The sequence below is a fragment of the Macrotis lagotis genome, chromosome 8 (genome assembly GCF_037893015.1).
Source record: "Macrotis lagotis isolate mMagLag1 chromosome 8, bilby.v1.9.chrom.fasta, whole genome shotgun sequence".
In the NCBI taxonomy this organism is placed as follows: domain Eukaryota; kingdom Metazoa; phylum Chordata; class Mammalia; order Peramelemorphia; family Peramelidae; genus Macrotis; species Macrotis lagotis.
In genome coordinates this window covers 49,875,985-49,897,866 of record NC_133665.1, presented here as the reverse complement: position 1 = coordinate 49,897,866, position 21,882 = coordinate 49,875,985, and the positions used below count along the sequence as shown (strand labels likewise).

At 36.5% G+C, this 21,882-nt stretch overlaps 1 protein-coding gene across 2 annotated transcripts; it reads right to left on the bottom strand.

Annotated features, from left to right (window-relative positions):
• Positions 1 to 10,671: 10,671 nt before the first annotated feature.
• LOC141495498 (uncharacterized) lies at positions 10,672 to 19,955 on the bottom strand. Of its 2 annotated transcripts, none has more exons than XM_074196883.1 (4): positions 19,759 to 19,955; positions 18,613 to 18,706; positions 17,112 to 17,238; positions 10,672 to 14,218 (listed from the first exon to the last, which is right to left on the bottom strand). In XM_074196883.1, the coding sequence occupies exons 2-4, from the start codon at positions 18,640 to 18,642 to the stop codon at positions 12,666 to 12,668; spliced, it is 1,710 nt and encodes a 569-aa protein (XP_074052984.1). In that variant the 5' UTR covers positions 18,643 to 18,706; positions 19,759 to 19,955; the 3' UTR covers positions 10,672 to 12,665. The 2 variants fall into 2 exon arrangements, with proteins under 2 accessions (XP_074052984.1, XP_074052985.1); XM_074196884.1 differs by lacking the exon at positions 19,759 to 19,955 and adding an exon at positions 18,789 to 18,872.
• Positions 19,956 to 21,882: the final 1,927 nt, after the last annotated feature.

Genomic DNA, 21,882 nt, shown 5'->3' with positions numbered 1-21,882 from the left:
ATTTTTCCCATAATCTTACTTCCCTCCCCCCACCCCTACAGAAGGCAATTTGTCAGTCTTTACATTGTTTCCATGGTGTACATTGATCTAAATTGAATGTGATGAGAGAGAAATCACATCCTTAAGGAAGAAACATAAAGTATAAGAGATAAAAGGATCATACAATAAGATATCAGTTTTTTTTTCCTAAATTTAAGGTAATAGTTCTTGGTCTTTGTTCAAACACCACAGTTGTTTCTCTGGATACAGATGATATTCTCCACTGCAGACAGCCCCAAATTGTTCCTGATCATTGCACTGATAGAACAAGTGAGTCCATCAAGGTTGAACATCACCCCCATGTTGACAGTGTTTTTCTGGTTCTGTTCATCTCACTCAGCATCAGTTCATGCAAATCCCTCCAGGTTTCCCTGAATTCCCATCCCTCCTGGTTTCTAATAGAACAATAGTGTTCCATGACATACATATACCACAGTTTGCTAAGCCATTCCCCAGTTGAAGGACATTTACTTGATTTCCAATTCTTTGCCACCACAAACAGGGCTGCTATGAATATTTTTGTGCAAGTAATGTTTTTACTCTTTTTCATCATCTCTTCAGGGTTATAGACCCAGTAGTGGTATTGCTGGATCAAAGGGTATGCACATTTTTGTTGCCCTTTGGGTGTATGAACAAATAATTTTCAAGAGAATTACATTCAATAACTCTATGAAAGACTGCTTTAAACCACTAATAATAAGATAAATGGAAATTAAAATAAATTTAATTTTACCACCACACCCAGCAAATTGACAAAGATGACAAAAGATGGCAATAGTCAATGTTACAAAAGTCTATAGAAAGACAAGATGCACAAATATACTGTTGATGGAGGTGTCAGTTATATAGCCATTTTGGAAAACAATTAGGAAATACAGGATTGTGCAAAAGTCACTACCTAACTCAAATCATTTGACTCATAAATTCTAATACTAGAGATGGTCATATATACAAAATACACATAGTCATTCCTTTTGTATTAGCAGAAAATTATATACAAAGAATGCCCATTGGTTAGAAAACATTAACTGCAGCATATGAATGCTATAAATTATTATTATACCACAAGAAACAATAACATAAGAAATTCAGAGTACCTCAAGACTGCATACAAATTAATACTGAGGTAAGTATGTAGAACAATATAAACAACAATAATTATAGCATTTACATAGGACTTTGAGGTTCATCCTAACAATTCTGTGAAATAGGTACTATTTATTATATCTTTTATAGATAAGGAGACAGAGGCTCAGAAATATTAAATTACTCAGTTGGTAAATGACTGAGGCAGAATTGAAACAGGTCAATCAATCAATAAGCAATTATTAAGTACCATCTATGACACACCTTAATTTTAGGATCAGAAATTTGAAAAAAATTACATAAAGTTATTGAACTCATTTTATCATAAAATTCATATGACTCAGGCGGCTAGGTGGCGTAGTGGATAAAGCACCAGTCTTGGAGTCAGGAGTACCTGGGTTCAAATCTGGTCTCAGACACTTACTAATTACCTAGCTGTGTGGCCTTGGGCAAGCCACTTAACCCCATTTGCCTTTCAAAAACCTAAAAAAAAAAATTCATATGACTCCTCATCCCTGTCAAAACTCCCATCCATTAGCTCATCCTCATCTGTGTTTGATGATGAATCACCATCTCAGGAGAGCTTCTGGTTGCTCTCCTGCCTGTGCTGTGGTCTGTGGTTGACCACAAGCTCTCACTGGGCAAGTCTGGTGCATGAACACACACTTAGTCCATTCTGTTTCATGAACCTGAAGCACCATTTATGTCCTCCTTTGAAATAGTCACTTCTTTGTCAACAGCAATTCTTCTTGCCTCTTGCTGAACCATTTTTGTGGACACAGGAATTCCACTTGTCCTTTGCTCTTCAGTCCATCTCTGCAATTCCCTCTCTAACTCAGGCCATTTGGCTGACTTGCCTCTCTTGGCCTTCTTCTGTAATGATGTTTTCATTAAGGTTTCTTCTTCCTATAGCCAGTATTTGATTGTTTTCTCAGTTGGAGGAGGACCAAACTTACGTTTAGCAGCATAATTTCCATTCACTTTTGCAAAGTGGATCACTTTGAACTTGAATTCAGCACTGTACAAAAATCTTTTCTGAGCCATCTCTGGGAAGAACGGAGCAGAATGTAACCTAATATACCTGTAACAAATGTGAAACAATGAGTGCAAAGACAAGTGCAAAAAAAAATGGGAAATGCAAGTAAAAAAATCTACAACCATCGTATAAGATGCTCCCAGTTTTTAAGATCTCAAATTTTTTGAAAAAAGTGCATCTTATACATGGGAAATATGGTACCTCTTATAGTGTACCAAGCAGTCCCTGCCCTTGAGAAGCTCACAACTAAATGAGGGAGACAACATGTAAATAATGATGTACAAACAAGCAATATTTGGGATAAATAGAAAGTAACCAACAAAGGAAGGGCACTAGAATTATGATGGAACAGGATAAGCTTCCTGCAGAAGCTGGGACTTGCTGAAAGCAGAAAGGTAGAGATAAAGTGGGAGAGTATTCCATGCTCAGTCAAAGAGATGTAGTGTCTTATCTGAAGAATTGCAATGAGGCCAGTGTCACAGGGATGAGGTGGGGAGGTAATGTAAAAAGGAAGAAGACAGAGAGAGCTTATGAAGGGTTTTGAACACCAGAGGTTTTTATATTCACTCTTAGAAGTGAGAGGAAGCCACTGGAGTTTATTGTGTAGGGGGATAACATGGTTGGGTCAATGCTTAAGGAAAATCACTTTGAAATCTTGATTGGAAGGTGGGCTGAAATGGGGCAGGATTTGTGAGATCATCCGCAGACTATTGCAATAATCCAGGTTTGGAATGATGAAGGTCTGCTCCAGGTGGTAGCAGTGTCAGAGGAGAAAAGAAAAATGTTCAAGGTAGAATTGACAGACCTTGGCTACAGATTGTGTGTGGTGGATGGGAGAGAATTGAGGAGTCAAGGATGATTCCTAGGTTTCAACCCTGGGGGACTGGGAGGATGATGGGAAGATTGGAAGGAGCTGGGGGTGGGGAAGAGTAAGGGATAAAGATTATGAGTTCTTTTCTGGACCACAACTCCAGTAGTGTCCACTGTCTTACTTAGCTGCCTGAACAATATACTTATAAAAACAAATAGATTTTGATATGAAAACAAAAGTCATAAAAAAGGGAAAAATAGAAGAAAGGAAGGAAGAAAGGAGAGAGAAAAGGAGAACTGGAGTTGAAAAAATGAAGAGAGGGAAAGAAGAACGAAGGGAGAGGAGAGAGGTGAAAGGGAAAGAGGAATTCAAAGAATATTTTGGGAACCCCTCCAAAAAAACTAACAACATTAGATTATATTAATAGAAGCAGAATATTCAGAACTAGGAAAGTGATATTAGCACCATATCTGTCCTGGTCAGCTCACATCTGGAGTACTTTATATCATTTTAGGTACTGTATTTTAGGAAGGAAACTGATAAACCTGAGAGCCTCTAGATGAGGGCAACCAAGAGAGTGAAGGGCCTCAAGATCATGAAACATGATGAACACCTAAAGCAAATGGAGAGGTTTAGCCTGGAGAAAAGAAGTCTTAGTAGAGGAATAGGATAACTGTGTTCCATTATTTAAAGGACTGTCATGTGGAATGGAATTTGATTGATTCTTTTTACTCTAAAGGGGAGAGCTAGAAGCAATGGGTGGAAATTGCAAAAAGGTAAACAGATTTGATGTAAGGAAAAACTTTTTAGCAATTAGAACTATCCAAAATCAGAAATATCCTGCCTTATAAGGAAGCTGGTCTTTCTAAGTAGGTGTCTTAAAATAAATGAGTCTGGATGATGGTTTATATTGTAGAGGGGATTCTTATTCAGTGTATAAGCTCTATGGTCCCTTCTTAATCAGGGATCCTGTGAATCTGTGACCTTTCAAATCAGCCTTAAGAGATTAATATATCACAAAAGCCAAATAAGAGAAAGCAAAACTGATTTTTTTCAAGGCAAATGGGGTTAAGTGACTTGCCCAAGGCTAGTAATTATTAAGTGTCTGAGACAGACGGGATTTGAACCCAGGTACTCCTGACTCCAGGGCCCATGCTTTATCCACTATGCCACCTAGCCACCCCTGATTTTTTTTTTAAAAGCACTGTTTTGGTCTACCAGAAATTCTCCCTGGTGATACCCTCTAGGCCTGCCCTGGACCTTCTGATGTCTTGATTCTTGCTGGTTATGGGTTTTTTTCCCATTAAGTCAAGTTTTCAGGAGCTAGAGGCCAGACTTAGAAGGGGATGACAGAGGAAGGATTCAGGCTCACAAAACCACAGAAAAGTAGAGATGGATATGAACTAAACAACCATCTAATCCAACCTCCATGTTTTATGAAGAAAACAGATTTTTGGAAAGGAAGAGACTTCCCCCAGATCACCAAGTTGATCATTAACAGAATTAGGACCAGAATCTAGGTCTCGAAGCCTAATGTTAGTTCCACTGCACACAAACTTAAAAGAGGAATGAATTTCTTACTCCTTCCCCCATCCTCACCTTTTCTTTTTCTTTCTCTCTCTCCCTTCCTCCTCCTCCCTCCACCTCCTCCTCTTTCCTTCTCCTAATTCTTCCTCTTTTTTTTCTCTCTCCCCCCAAAGGAAAACATTTCAAGACTTGAGAAATGATGAATGCGGTGACCAATTACAATTCCCAAGGACTGAAAATGAAGCATTCCACCCTCCTCATGACAGAGATGATAGATCCAAGATGCAGAATGTTTAGTCATTTAGTTGTGTTTGACTCTGTGACCCCATTTGGGGATTTTTTTTTGACAAAGATACTAGAATGGTTTGAACTCAGGAAGATGAGTATTCCCAACTTTAGGCCTAGCACTCTTTTCCACTATACCACCTAGCTTTCCAAGATGCAGATTAGGACCTACATTTTCAGACACAGTTAATATGAAGATTTCTTTGCTTGGCTATACGTTATTTGTTACAAGGACTTTTTTCTTTTCTAATGGAAGAGGGTAGAAGAAGGATGAGAGGCAGTAGGGATAAGATAACAAAAGAAAAGAGTCATCAAGGCTTCTTTTTAAAAAATTCACAGAAGACAACAAACAGAAGGCCAGAAAGAAACAGACAAGCAGGACAATTTTGAAAACTAGTTTAAATTTATTTTCTTAAAAAATAAAAATGAGCTGAACTTAATAGAGATCTACAATTGCATGTATAATACCTCTGCTTATGAAAAGACTCATTTTGTTTGATATTCAGAATAAAAATAAATATGTCTATTTTAAAAGTATTCAAGGGTAGATTTGTAGTTAGAGAGGAAAGTATCTCCCCCCCCCCCCCCCCCCCCAGGCCTTCTCTTTCAGGATTCATTCTCTTGCACAAACATATTTTGATCTATTTATTCCAATTCCTAGTGAGTCTCCTTTTCCAACTTGGTGAGCTATTAGTTCAAAAATACAATATTGGACATACAGGAGTCCATACAGAAGTTAGTGATAACCTAGTAGTAAGGAAGGCAAAGGAAATGGTTTGATTATCAAGTCCACTGGAGAGATAAAGAAATGATTTCCCTACAGGCAGTGAAGCAGTTTCAAATCTGCTGAAAGTGTGGATCTGCATGTTCTCTTGTTATGGTTATTGCTCTTTTAAAAAACTTTGAACAGTGATTTAAAAATTCATTTTCATTTCCCAATGACTGACATCCCAACAGTACCTTGTAACTATAAGTACTGAAACAAGTAAGTATTAAAACAAATCATGTCTTTCTCGGATAAGGTATGCCTGCTTCTACATGTGTATTCTGTCGCCTCTCTGCGAAAAGAAGAAAGTTCTCAAGACAAATAATAGATAAAGTCAGAATCCCACTGGGTTTTACTGAGTTCCTCTTATATGAGTTCCCCCAAAGATCAATGTTCCACATATCCTAGTTTGTGACTTAGTTTAGGAATCAGGGTGGGCTGTTTAAAGTTAACAGCCAGAGTTCTATCCTAGTTTCTCAACCTCAATGCTTTCACAAAGTGTAGCAGCTTAGATTAAGAATCAAAGACAAAATTGCTACTATTTTGCGGGGGTCCAGCCTCTGCGGGGTCCTTGGAACCTGACAGGAGGGATAGAGTCGGCGAAATGAGTTGAGTCAACACAGGGGTAAAGGCAGGAGCAGGTTGACTGACTGTCAGCTGCTTGGATTTATTTTTATAGTCTCAGAATCATGTATGCTTCAAGCAAGCTAAGATCATTTCCTCGGTTACAAAAGTGTACAATTTTCATCATCAATCATATAATTCATGTGGTTGCAAATTTTAATCATGTGATTACAAGTTTAAGTAATAATCATATATTTAATTGATTTTTTTATCCCTACTCGGACCATGATGACCTCAACCTGTCTGTTACCTTATTTATTACTACAATGTATAATTGTTAATTCATTTAAAGTTATTAATTAAACAATTCTTTTAATGGAAAGTTTTTTATATTTTCTGTGTAAGTAATGTTTTTCGATACACTTCCTTAACAATCTATAGCGAGGGTCTTCATGCTTGTCCACCCATTTGTTAACTCTTACAATAACCAATTTTTCTTCAGGCCTTGTTGGTAGAAACCACAGTTTCTGTGACTTTTTTATTCTTTCCCATGAAACTAAGGCTGCTGGAGTTCACATATCGGTCACCTGTACTATTTTCTCACCATCTTTTTCATATATTCCTGTGTATGGTAAGGGGGGCAAAACTATTAATTTCCCTGGAATTCTATCTGACCCATCTTGTATCTGTTTTCCCTGCATATATTCTGACATCTCCTTGGAATTTCCAGTGTTGGGTTTTCCAGAGATTTCATAATGTTGAAGCCTTTTGTATGCCTCAGGGAGAGGTAGTCCTGTTAAATTTGGACAGAGTTTACAATCTGTTTTATTCAAGGAATTTTTCTGAAATCCTTCCTTTATAGTCATTCCACTATTAGGGTGAGTAAATATTGCAATCAATAATAAACCTATAAATATAGGTATGCATGAAATCCCTATATATATTGAAGAAGGAAATGTTGTTGCATCAGGCAGTGTGACTGCCTTGAGTCTTCTTGCTGAGATTGTGTCAAACAGCTTAGAGATCCTAGCTCCCAACACTATTCATCTCCTTTCATTCCTCAGGAAAACTAAGAAGGAACTGAACAAGCAAAGTCTCCATTCAGACCTCCGACACCCCACCTCATTCCTGCCTTCTTTCACATACACTCCACAATCATAGAAAAGTCTACAGTCCTCGAGGGAAACCCTACCCATTTTGGGTAGGTTCAAGGAATATTTTCTTTTTAATCTATGAGTGGCAGTGCCACAACCAGGAACAATTTTGGGCTATCTGCAATGGAGAATACCATCTATATCAGAGAAAGAATTGTGGAGTTTGAACAAAGACCAAAGACTAATACCTTAAATTTAGAAAAAAAAACATTATCTTATTATGTAATTTTGCTATCTCTTATACTTTATTTTTCTTCCTTAAGGATATGATTTCTCTCTTATCACATTCAACTGAGATCAATGTATACCATGGAAACAATACAAAGACTTACAGAATGCCTTCTGTGAGGGGTGGGGGGAGGGAAATAAGAATGGGGGAAAAATTGTATAACTCAAAATAGAATCTTTCTAAAAAGAGAAAAAAATATATGAATGGATTGGTTACTGAAAGTTGGAAATAATATGAAAAATGGCAGGAGTTACATTAAGAATCACCAAAATTGGTTTTTACTAAAATTACAGAGATTTTCGTTCAATCTTTTTGGGCCTTGGGAAAGGCAGAATGGTATCCTGGACTAGATCTGGAATTGAAGGCTCTGACTTCAAATTCTGGCTCTTCCATTTATTATGTGTCCTTAGACAAATCCCTCTAGACCTTAGTTTCTCATCTATAAAATAAGGATGATAATTTTTCCAACTCTATGACTGCTATAATCAATTAAGACAGATAATATGCCTTTCTTCATTGTCAGTTACAGGATTATATATTTTAAATTGCAAAAGAAGAAAAGGGCACCATAGAAGTGGTGGAAAGGCAGCACAATATTGTAAAAAGAATACTAGACTTGGGAATCATAGTTATGGTTCTATGCAATTATTATTTTTTTGATTATGGGCAAATTACTGACCTGATTTCCTTATCTGCAAAATGGGTCTAATAATCCTTGTACTATCCATGTCACTGGAGTATTGTGAGGAAAATACTTTGTAAGCTATAAACTATAAATATTTATCCTCCTATAACTTTTGCCTATTTTTCCCCACTTCTGTCCTTTGGCTACAAATGTGAACCATTAAAATTGTATTATTATATTTATGTAACATGGTATTGGCACCATAGCACCCAATTCTAAATCATAAAATCTTGGTTAGTATCTCAAAGAGTAACCATAGCATAAGTGGTATGAAATGGTAGAAACAATTTTAAAATTATTCATATTTGACTTGGGAATATATTTTTAAGCTTATATCTGAATATGGTCTCTGAATTTTGAAAATTCACAATATTCAAACTAAATAATGAAACTAACATCTAAAGATCTAACTCAAAAGGAACTGGAAATTCATTACTCAGAAGTTCTCAGAATGATGCCAACCTAAACAATTATCCTAAAATTGCAAGAAACTTTAGCATTTCTATTCTCATCTTTTCCCCCTTTCCCCCCTTCCCCCCTTCCCCCACCTTGGACTTTGCCCCTGGGTTGCCTGCCTCTCATAGGTTAGTGTTTACTTTTCCTTCTTATTAATCTGGCCATCAAACCTGGTCACCTCTTTTTCATACCATTAGTGTGATATCAGTCTAGCTCCTGGTCTAACCTCTGACCCTTCCCACCTCACCCAATCTTTCCAGTTTTCCTTTTTTGTGTTATTCTGCCTTTAGAAGATAATTCCTTAAAGGAAAGTTTTTGCTTGCATTTATTTCTGTACTCAGTGCTTAGCACAGTGCTTAACACAGTTAATTCTTTATAAGTCTTTTATTTATCTAATCTAAAATCTCATGTAAAGTATGGCATAGAAAGTTTAGGTATAATGACTCTTTTAAGTTGGCAGCTTAGATAGAGGTATAACAAGTCATATTAAGGGGTACAAGGTGGTACCAGAATACACAAAGCATTGGGTTTAGAGTCAGAAAGATCTGAATTCAAATTTGACTTCAGCCATTTATTGTGATCCTGAACAAGCCCCTTAACCTCTATCTGCTTTTGTTTACTCACTTGTAGAATATGGGTAATAATAGCACCTACTTCCTAGGGTTGTTGTGAGGATCAAATGAGATACTAAAAATCCTTTGTGCCCATGTTACCTTTCTTCCCCCTCTGTCTCCCCTCCAATATATAATGATCATCTAGACTCTATTTGAATACATTTAGTAATTGAGAGTCAACTAGTTCCTGGATAAACCCAAACATATGTTTCTATCTGGAGCTGCTGGTTTTCATAATAGGTTAATATTTATCCTCCAATAACTTTTAGCCACATTTCCTACTTCTGCCATTTGGAACAATAAAAAAAATCTATTTTCTTCTTCTATATGACATTTCAAATATTTGAAGATAGTATGTCTCTCCTTTGGGATTTTTTTCTTTATTCAATCTAGATGTCCTCTATTAATTCAACCATCCCCCCATGACATGGTTCTCAAATTGTCCTTGTCTCTAGCTCCTGGACAAATTTCAGTTTATCAATAGCCTTCCTAAATTGTGGTGTCCAAAACTAAACGCATTATACTATTTTTTTAAAAATATTTTTCAAGGCAATGGGGTTAAGTGGCTTGCCCAAGGCCACACAGCTAGGTAATTATTAAGTGTCTGAGGTCGGATTTGAACCCAGGTACTCCTGACTGCAAGGCCAGTGCCCTATCAAATGCGCCACCTAGCTGCCCCCCACATTATACTATTGATTCAATTTTACCAAAGGAGTGTGTTTATTACTCTCTGTAGTCTACACAACTTAATATTAATTCAACCTAACAACATAGCTACCTTTCCTCAGATTGTGAGGTAAATTTGTATTTACATTTTTTCATTTTTTGTTCTAAGTGTTAATGGTTTAAAAGTTTATGCCACAATGGTTTCTACCCTCACCTGAAATGATAAATATAAAAGGGCTGTTGTTTTTTGCTTTATTAAAAAATAGACTTAAAGAATATTGCAGATTTCAAACTGCATTCAAAAGCAATCATGGAATTTTAGAAAGGAAAGGAATTTTAGACATAATTTTAACAAACTCTTTCATTTTATAAGACTATTATATAGAAAGTTTAAGATATTTTGTCTTCTACAAAATACCTTTATAAGGCATTACATAGATATAAACTATTATTATTGTTGTTATAGATGAAGATATTAAAGCCCAGAGAGGTTTAAGTGATTCAGCCAAGGACACACACAAATGTTTTGAAAATAGATTTATCATTTACTAAGTTATCAAGATTGGGATCAAAATAGGTTTTTTTTTTTTGCAAGCAGGCAAGAAGGAGTAAGTGGAGTTGATTTTCAATTTGAACAAAACAGTTGTCCTATATACAAGGCATTCTGGTGGATGCTAGTCCTTTTGTTCTGCGAAAGTGGGGTCCAAAATTGAATAATCTGAGGACCACTGGCTGACTAAAGCACCTGTCAATGTCAATAAAAAAAGAATTTCATTAAATAGAGTAGTGATGATGAATACACAATACAGGTATATCTTTAAGGAAATCCAATATATAGACATTTAGATTTATTATTTTTTTTTAAGTTAAATGGCAGGGATTGAGGGGGGATAATTCAAATCAAAGGAAAAAAAATGTATACACACAGAACCTTTCTTTTTTCTTTTATATGGTAAACTCTACTAGCCCAGTTAGAAAGTAATTTAACTTTACATGAGGTCTTTGAGAAACACACACCACCATATAAAGAGGGAACTATTAAATTGCATCTGAAGGAAAAAATCTATATAATTTTAAGTTGAGGTCAATCCCTGTGTGATTAGGCCAGAAATGGTTATATTCCTTTACTTCTCCATTGACTGCTCTTCAAGACAAGACCTTTCAAAGCAGACTTCTGAGTTGCTCCATTCTCAACCAAGAAAAGGGGGATAAGAGAAGTCATTACAGTGATAAGGAATTGAAGGAATTAATTTATGAAAAAAAGACCAAAATAGCTGAAAAGAATGTGAGTCCTAAAGTAAGAAGACTAATTTAAGAAATACTCCACAATTTTATACTTATAAAAACACCTCTCTTAAAGTACTTAATAGTTTATATGTCTGTTTCCTTGCAACAGTCCTGCAAGGTAGCAATCAAATACTATTCCCATTTTACAGTGAGAGGAAAGCAAAGTTCAGAGGGTAAGATTACTTGACCACAGACAACATGTAAGTCCTGAACCAGGTTTTGAACCCTAAATTTTCTGATTCCAGTGCTTCTTCCACTATACTGTACTGCTCTAATCCTCTAACAGGAGCATTGTCTTCAAAGCAGTCCCTTTAGAAGCCATATCTTTATTCCAAAGATGCTACTCTACACTTTAGCAAATCCTCTTTGGGAATGCCATTCAAAGTACACACAGAGAAAGTCTTATTACTTCCTATTAACACCTTAATTTTTTGAACCCAAATAGTCACAACCTGATTGTTGACTAGAATAACTTTTGACTGTTTTCAAAAGCCAAATCCATATTCAAAAGATGATTGAGATATTTAAAGAAATATGTCAAGCTTTAAACCCATTTCCCAAAGAGGAGTTTCTACATGTCTTGAACAATAGTAGTATCGATGAAATATGTTTGTAGCTTTCAAATACTTTGAAAGTTCAGCACTCACTGAGATCTCAGTTGTAGCCTGTTTGTTTTAAAAATAAATGAATTACATTTCTTCATAGTCATATATCTCACTTAGTTTTTGACTAAGGTGGTAATGATGTTTGTTAATATTTGAAAAATCTAAACAATGATATTATGGAATTGAAGTTAGGTAGGCTAGAGAATGACATATTCACTACCTGGGGATCTAACCCCAGAATGTAACCTGAAGAAACAAAATGATATTAAAAAACAATGGAACAATTTTTAATTAGGGGGATCAATGACAAAACTTAGTCTCTAGTTTTACTCATTAAACTAGTTTCATTTAAATTGAGGAATCTTTCTGTTGTTTACTCAACCAACACATATAAAATTTGTTCATAAATCTGAACTTTAAAATTGCCCAAACTACTTAGTCTTTTCATTCTAATCTTGTTCACCAAGGTTCTATTTCCAATTAAATTGGTATTCTCAACCAACTTAAAAAATGTATTCTTTATTTATTCGGTCCCAGTGCTTCTTTACCTACACATCTGGCAAGACTACCATAGCATGGTATTAAAAGGAGAGAAATAGAACAAGTTTGTGGGAATTAATAAAGAAAGGCAGTTATTTCAACTTTTCAGATTTATGTCGTTAGTCTTGAACAATTCATCTTTTATCTAACCAACACATGTAAAATATTTCTGTTTATACAACTGAACATTAAGCTTCATCTTCTCATTTCCAAAACCATTCAGTCATCAGCTTCAACTTTTGTTCACTGAATTTCTAGTTACATTCATCCTAGCAACTTCTTCCAACTTCAAGAACAGTCTTCATTTCTTTAGTCTTAATGCATGTGAATTTTTTGATGGTACCCAAAGTATGATTTATCACTGAAACATTTCCCACATTTGACACATTTGAAGGGTTTCTCTCCTGTGTGGATTCTCTGGTGAGTTATCAAGTGGGAACTTCGACTGAAGCTTTTCTTACATATAGAACACTTAAATGGCTTTATTCCTGTGTGAGTTCTCTCATGATTAACAAGGTCTGAACTGCGACTAAAACTTTTCTCACACGTTGTGCATTTATATGGTTTTTCTCCTGTATGTATTCTCTGATGTGTAATAAGGTTTGAACTGCAGTTGAACTTCTTCTCACACATGAGACATTTATAAGGTTTTTCTCCAGTATGAATCCTCTGGTGTGTAAGAAGATGAGAACTCCGACTGAAGCTCTTTTCACAATTATTACATTTATGGGCCCTCTCTCCTGTATGAATTTTTTGATGAGCAGCAAGATTTGAATTCTTAGTGAATCTTTTCTTACATATGAGACATTTGTAAGGTTTTTCTTCAGTGTGAATTTTCTGATGGTATATCAGATCTGAATTCCAAATAAATTTTTTGCCACACTGATTACATCTGTGTGGTTTCTCTCCTGTGTGAATTTTCCGATGTGTAAGAAGGTGTGACAGTCTACCAAAACTTTTCCCACAGTCAATGCACTTAAAGGGTTTCTGTCCTGAATGTGTTTTCTTATGCCTAGCAAGATTTGTTTTCTGAGTGAAGCTTTTGCCACACTCAGTACATTTATGAGGTTTCTCTCCAGTATGAATTATCTGATGAATTAAAACATCTGATTTCTGACTAAATCTTTTATCACATATTGAACACTTATAGGGTCTTTCCCCTGTGTGGGTTCTCTGATGCTGTATAAGTTTTGATTTACAAATGAAGCTTTTCCCACATTTATCACATTTATTAGTATTGTCTACCAGGTGGATAGTTTCATGATGGGTGAGATGTGTTCTTTGACTGAAGTGTTTTCCCCAACTGGCACATTCATACGTTTGAGATTTCTTGTGTATTCTTTCATGTGCAACAAGATTGGATCTCTGAGCAAAGTTTTTCCCACAAGTATCACATTTATACGGTTTTTCTCCTGTATGGACTCTCTCATGGGCACTGAGATTTGACTTCTTATTGAAGTTTTTCTCACAGACAGTGCATTTATAGGGTTTGGTTCTTGTATGACTTCTCTGGTGTGAAATAAGGTGTGATCTTTTGATGAAGGATTTATCACAAAGGAGACATTTAAAGGATGTTGGTAGTTCCTGTTCTTGGAGACAAGAGATTCTGGTTTCTATAAAGTGGGAAAGTTCTTCAAACTGAGTGGAATTTTCAATAGTAATCAAAAGACTTATAAATCTCTTTTCTTGGGGTACGGACATACCTACCCTTTTCTGATCAGGGAATCTTGGTTCATTCTCACAGTCCCTCCCCAATTTAGAATGCTGAGAAATGTCTCTTTTGTACCATTCTGAAGACACTGCTTCTAGTTCTCCATATTCTGAATTTTCTTGTTGAAAATTTTCCTCTTCCTTTTCACTGTTGTCTCCTGTTGACACAAAGAAAAAATCCAAATACCATCCTCACCCTCTGTGATGACTAATGTGGAGACAAAAAAGTCTGCAAGTGAGTTCTAATTATGTTGAATCCTGACTATACTAGGATAGAGTTAGAGGACAATATTTAAAAAGGACAAAATTCAGCCAACTATAAAATCCCATCTGGTTAGGACTGGAATTTGGTGCTCTCATAAAGGAAACTATTCCTTTATCTTTATCCACCATTCTTTTATCCAAAATTCATCACTCAATTCGAAGACCTGGCAGATTATATATATATATATATATATATATATATATATATATAAATAATTGATTGTAGTCTAATCAAGCTAGAAATGGCTCCACCACTACATAACACACCTACCCTCCAGATATAAAAACTAGTAAAGGAACTGAGTGGAATCTGTATTACAAAAATTCCCCTAGGGAAAGTTTAATTGGAGAGTACAGAGTATTTGTCTTAACTACTTTTGGCTTCACTCTTTGCTCTATTTTATTCTTACTTCTTTCCCTCTAGTCTCAGAGGAATAGTTGTCTGTCTGTCATCTTCTCTAGAGCCAACCTTTCCCCTAGCCCCCATCTATGCTTCAGATATCATCTCTTTCCCTTTAAGGGACTTTTCTCATGCTTTTCCACCTTCTCCAATATTGTCAGTTTCCCCTCTTTGTTGACCCTTTTTTATTTAGTTTTCCAACATGTATAGGTTTTTCTTTCCTTTCAAATAAAACTAAACTTCTTGAACAACTGGACTATTCATCATTCCCTATTTCTTTATTATCTATTCTTCCCTAAAAGAGTAACATTTTTAAAAAGTTTTCATTCTTCTGAATTAGCCCTTTTGAAGGTGACCATGACCACTTTCAGATAATCACCCTTTCTCCTTGAGTTCTCTGTGATAATTAATACTATTGGCTATCCTTTGTTCCTTAAAACTTTCTTTTTCCTTAATTTCTCTGATACTATACTATCTTCTTTTAATTCTTACATTTTCAGTAAGCTAGAAGAGTTCTCAGAGATCATTTAGTTCATTCCTTTTATTTTACAGATAAGGAAACCAAAGTAAAGGTTGGTGGTGATGAAATGACTTACATATGGGCACACAGCAAATAATAGGTTTGGATGTCATGAGTCATCATTTTGGGTTGACCTATACTGGTGTGTATCCCTAAGATAGCTCTATGCCTCTAATTATCCACCATTGCTAGGTCTTGAACTGACCCCAAGAACAGAGCTCTTTTAATTATACCCTGCTACCAGCATTTTCATCCTACTCCCTACATTCTACATATCCAAAACTCATTTTTTGGTCTTTTTTTGTCTTTTTTTACTTCCTTGGACAATTTTTTTCTCATAGTTTCAATTCTCACTTGAATGCTAATGGCTCCAAAAACACTAGTCTATCCTCTGACAAAAGCATCAGTTTCCAAGTGACTATGGGATAACATTGACTTGAATGCCTCACCTATTTCAAAATCAATTTATCTAAGTACTTTATTCCATTCTGATTTTTTTGAGTCTTTCTAACAAAACTAAAAGCAACTTGTCATATATTTCCTTTTTATTTCCCATTATAAACAATAGATACTTAATAAATATGAAATGAATTAAATTCATTGCCATTGTTTCATATTTTTGTTGCTTTGTGTTTTAAACACAAAGTATTTATAACTTGAGAACATTTTGAGTAGGATGCAATATAGCAATATTAAATAACTATTATAACCAACTTTAAGAAAACTCAGTTTTAAAAAATCTGAATTTATTTTTAAAAGCTTATTATTCATATTACAAAAAAATTTTTGTAATATAGTATGTAGAGTTGGCTTAGATTGCCAGTACCAATAATGTTTTAGGCTTGAGGTGGCTGGGGAACAAAAACAGAAACTCCTCATAAATAAACATTCAAAATGTCTGGGTTTTTTAAAAAATGGTCCAGGAAAGTACTGTTGTAATAAATAACTAATTATAATAAAGGTAAAGCCTGTACCAATGTGGAACAGAACATCATAGAGATCCCTGGGTACTTGGTCAAGAGAATTTGGAAACAAGAATACCTGTAGAAGAGAGAGGCATAGAGCTATCTTAGGGATACACACCAGTATAGGTCAACCCAAAATGATGACTCACGACATCCAAACCTAAAGAAGATTCTGCAGTTAGGGCCCAGTTTTTACTGGTCCTACTTTTCACTTTTTTTTTTTAATAGTTTTTGCAGGGCAAATGCGGTGAAGTGGCTTGCCCAAGGCTACACAGCTAGGTAATTATTAAGTGTCTGAGGCCAGATTTGAACTCAGGTACTCCTGACTCCAGGGCTGGTGCTCTATCCACTGTGCCACCTAGCCACCCCAACTTTTTACTTTTTAATATATTAATGTGATATCCCATCTCTGTCATATTACTTGCAGTGTGACCCTGGGCAAGTCACTTAATTTAGAATTATGTCAAATTACCCTCTAATACTATAAATTGCAGAACAACTGAGAATCTGCATTGGTGGATGGGATTTTCTCATCGGGGTTCCTTATACTACTGAAATATCAGGTCAAAACAAAAAAAAATCATGATTTTTCTTATACCATATTCATAGAAATGGCCCAATGCTCTGGAATTTTCTCTCTAAAAATGTACTCAGTTTTCTACTAATTTATAAAAATAATCAAAACACAAATAAAAAATCTCTCTAATTACAATCTCAGGGGGAGAATAAGGTATATAAAAACTGCTTTCTCTTCTGAACCAAGAATGAGTTCAGTGCTCTTCAGGAAAAAGGTTAATAAGTTGATTAGGAATGATGCCTTCTTCCAAAACTATCAAAATTCAGATCACAAATTGCCCTGCAATTTCTGATGTACCAGGACTATTCAATACAGAAGGCCTTACCAAATGGGATTAGGTCCTTGCAATTCTTTGGCACAGGTTCCCAGCAAAGAGTGTTCTGAGAAGGGTCCAGACTCACACATTCCTCTCTGGAGAAATAGACAGCTAAATCCTCGAACATCAAAGAAGCCTGAAACAACATGAGACACCCCACCCAACCCCTACCCCACTCAGTACAGAAGGGAAATCCAAAGTTATTAATATCTTTTTTATTATCTTTATTTATGAATACACCTCCCCCCTCCCCAACTTGCCATCCCTTGTTGCAAGGGACTTTTTTTTTTTTAAAGAGATACAAAACAGTTTGGCAAAACCAATATAGCTACCATATCTGGCAGCATATTCAGTATCCATATCCTTAGTCTCCCCCCTTCCCCATCTCCCCCATCCAAAAAAAAGGAGTTACATTTTCTTAACTCTTAATTAGGTCCAAGATTGATTATTATAATTATAATTATTATAATTTTTTTCTTTTTGTTGCAGTCACAGATTTGCAATTAAGTGAGTTCCAAAGGTCACATAGCCAGTAAGTATATGTTTGACTCCAGATATATTCATTAAGCCATGCTGCTTTTCAAATATTTGAAAAATAGTAATCATGCTCCTGCAAATCTTTTCTCCAAGCTAACAACATAAAGTTAACTCAACCAGTTCTGAAATAGCAAATGCCTCATGCCCACTTTCATCATTTGCAAAATAAGGAATCTGGACGAGATAACCTCTAAAATTCCTTCCAGCTCTATTTTCTCATAATATACATGACTATATACATGACAAAATCATAATAATCAGTTCAAATGACACTAATAAAAGTCACTCCCCTGTGCCTAATAGTATCAAAATTATTCAATAGTACTACTGTACATTTGTTGTGGTATAATTAATGTCACAGTTCATAATTTCATAAAAATAGAGCTGGAAGGGACTTAAAGGTCATCTACTGCAAATGCAATAAGAACAAAGAGAGGGTTGCAAATTAGTAAGCAAAAGAAATTAGTTTTGGATGTCATAGGGTAAATACATTTCACATTTAATATTAGATTTATTGTTTGGATAAATCTGAATTTCACAACAAAAACACTAACAAGGGAGAGTTTGCTAAGAAATTTTGGCAGTGTCTCTAGTACAAGGTAAGGGAGAGTTTTTGAGGTGACATCTGGTCAAGGTTTTCCCTCTAGGTCCTTTTGTCATCAGTCCTGATTCCTCATCAGCAAGCAACATTCAGATATTAATTTCTTAAGAGTAAATGTTATGGAATAGAGAAACTCTAACTCAAACCTTGTAGTTTTTCCTATTCATCAAGTTACCTCTCATTCCAGAATGGGAAAGGGAGAGAAAGAGAAAAGGTACAAAGAACAAGGAATTAAATTAATGCTAATGCCCCAACCTCTTCCTGAGCATAGAATTCTGCACAAATGTAATAACTTTGATCATAAAAAGACAACATTAATTTTAGTGTTCCTTTGGAGCAGACTTTCAGAAGGAAGCATAAACGAAACATTACCTGGGACCCAGAGGCATGAATAGAAGCCATTTATTTTCTGATCTCAGGTGTTTCCCCTCTTCAGGAAGAACTGGAATCTGGAGAGCAGAGAGGGCTAAAGAAGAAGAAAGAATTCACCTTAGAGACACACTTTATACCCCCTCCTCATCAATATACAAGGTTCTATCTATACTTACTTAGATTACTCCAATCATAATATACCAGACACTGTAGGAGGAGCTGCAATTGGGAGAGATGGAGGGCTGAAGGGACCTCCAAAGCCTGAAAGCTACAGTTCCCTCTTGAGGAAAAAAGAAATCTGAGACAACACACGATTGAAGATGTTGTTAAGTGAGATGAGGAAGTGAAAATTCTATCTTTAACTCAATCAGGAAGCAAAACTAAGCAGAAGCAAGGCTATAGCAGCAGACCTACAGTGATACCTCCAGTTTGTGCCCCAGTCCTAGTACAATGACTCCAGGATCAGTTTCAATGAGTGAGTCCACTGAGTGATATTTCTAAGCAATTTTCTAACCATTTCTCACCACCAGCCCTGGCTCCAGAGACCTCAGTTTGCTGTTTTATGAATAACACAGAAAAGAGAATGGATTTAGGGCTTTATGGTACCTGTTGTAAAAAAAAGAAATTTTTATTTGGATGTGAGCAATCAAGAATGATTACAATGACACTTTAAGGTTATTATGGAACCAGGGGAAAATACCATTGTGACAAAAGTAAAGGGCAACCTGTTGAAAATTTCCCTGGCTCACCCTGGACAAAGTCTGCTTTGCCAAACAGGTTGCAGTTAAAATCAATGGACTGCACAGAAAACTTGGCCTTACAAGAAGGGCGGGCACAGGAGGTAGAGCAAAGGAGGGGAGGGTGAGCAGAGGCTGTTGGTGGAATGACCTCTAGTCCCCTGCCCAGAGGCAGAAGGAGCCCCCAGCCTCAGGGTGAGAGCCTACCCTTGGGGGTTAGGGGGCAATCCTGGCCACAGCCCCAGACCTGGGAGGTGCCCTGCTGATGAATAGGCAGCGCTCAGGCCTTCTCCCAGGGAGCTAATGTTCGCCTCCCAAAGCTGCCCCGTCTCTGACCTGGACCCCCTTCTCCCTTCTTCCACTCCCCCCACCCCCTCACGCGCTCTCCTGCCCGGAGAGCCATCCTCACCCACATCTGGCCACTCGGGCCTGCCGCTCTGGAGGTGGGGGGAGGTGCCCCAATCAGGGGTTGAGATGCTTCTTGCTTGTCGCCATCTTGCTCTTTTTTTCCCCCTTTCCCTTAAAAAAAAACCCACAAGCCACAACCAATCATCGTCCTCAACTCGGACGCCCCACAGCCCATCCAGTCTGGGATGCAGAGTCTGTCTCTAGGGAACCGACAAAAGGGTACCAAAGCCGCGTGGCTTCATGGGAAATGTAGTTCTCAGAAGTCCCTAAAATCTTAGACGCAGACAATCGATTGCAGCCTCTGAGGCTAGGGCTTGGGGAGAGAAAACCGAGGAAAAGAAATCCTTTCCGATAATTATGGTTTATTTTACGGATCCTGGGAATGGGAGACCGTGCATCTTCCCCCACAGAATTCATGAACCTGAACTAAGAGTGCAGATTATAGTGGCAGAGTTTTGTTTTTTTTTTTCCCCAGGATTAGAGGAATATTTGGAGTGAATTTGGTGCAGGGGTACCAGGATGACAGAGACTATCACATACACCCGCCTAAACTAAATTTTTAAAAAAAGATATATTTTTTTAAATTACATTTTTGAGTTCTGAGCTGTCTCCCTTCCAACCCTGCCTTAGAAAAGGCCACCATTTGATATAGATGTATGAGTGGAACCATGCAACCATATTTCTATATAACAGGTATTCTCCTCTGGAGCTGGGTAACATTTTCCTTCCATCAGTCTTTCCTTAGCTAATTTCCACAGATGACTAGCTTAATCAGTCACAGCCATTCTTCAAATAACATTGTTACTTGTAAACAATCATTCCCTTGGTCATGGCTCATTTCATTCTACATTATTTCATGCAAGTCTTTCCATGTTTCCTAAAGTCAACCTGCTCATCATTTCTTACAACACAGTAGTATTCCATCACAATCATATTTCAAAATTTACTCAGTCATTCCCCATTTGATGGGCATCCAAGTTGTCAGCTTCTTCAGATCAGGAACAGGTAACTTGTCTAAACTTTATATCCCCACCATTTCCCTTTTATTAAGCACTTACTATGTGTTAGTGTTAGAAGTGTTGGAGATTTAAAAAAAAAAGCAAGACTGTAAAGGGGAAGACACATAAAAGAGGAGCAGAAAAGTAAAAGGATGGCTGCAGCAGGACTTCCTAACTCCAAGTCCAGTATTCTATCCACTAAATCTCTTTGTCAGAATACATATTTTTTTTTTGCAAGGCAAATGGGGTTAAGTGGCTTGCCCAAGGCCACACAGCTAGGTAATTATTAAGTGTCTGAGAGCGGATTCGAACCCAGGTACTCCTGACTCCAAGGCCGGTGCTTTATCCACTATGCCACCTAGCCACCCGTCAGAATACATATGATAAAAATAATGAATATTTCTTTCAGGGAGATGCAGAGCATGATTAAAGGAAATTTGTAGTTTCCCATGAGCAATCCAGCCAACTTTTGTCCCTCTGATCAATTCTAGGCCCTACTCACTGTCCAATCACAGTTTAAGTTGAAGACATTTATATTGATGGACCAACTCTATTGGTTATGGATCCAATTAATCTGAACAAGAAGCATTACTGATCTGCTTGGTTTTGTTTCTGGGGAAAGTTAGGCCAGACTCTTTTGAGTGATTATAGATTTTGTTTAAGAAGTTCTACAGTATTCCAGGACTTCAGGCAATTAATACAATGCCATTCACAAACAGGAATAGTTGGATGAGTTCACCATTGATAGGGGAGATTATTTTCATTTAATGTAATACAGAATATCTTTCATGAAAGTGATAAAAAGAAAACGTGGGGAATACACAGCTCCCTGTTTTATGCTTCAGAATACTAATAATCAAAGGGTTGTCAAAGTTATTTCTTGTGTAATTCTGATGTATGAGAAGAAACATTGTATTGGATAATCTTTTTGCTCTACTTAATCAACTGTTTTTTTGTTTTTGTTTATTTGTTTTTAGTCAACAAATCCCTTAAGAAGAGAGAGTAAAAGTAGCAAAAAAGAAAAGATGTCATTGAAATATTACTTTCTTTGAAATACATAGAAGAGAATAGAAAGTCCAGAAAGAATAACAGAAAAATAGGATACTTTGGAAAGTTATATGTAGATT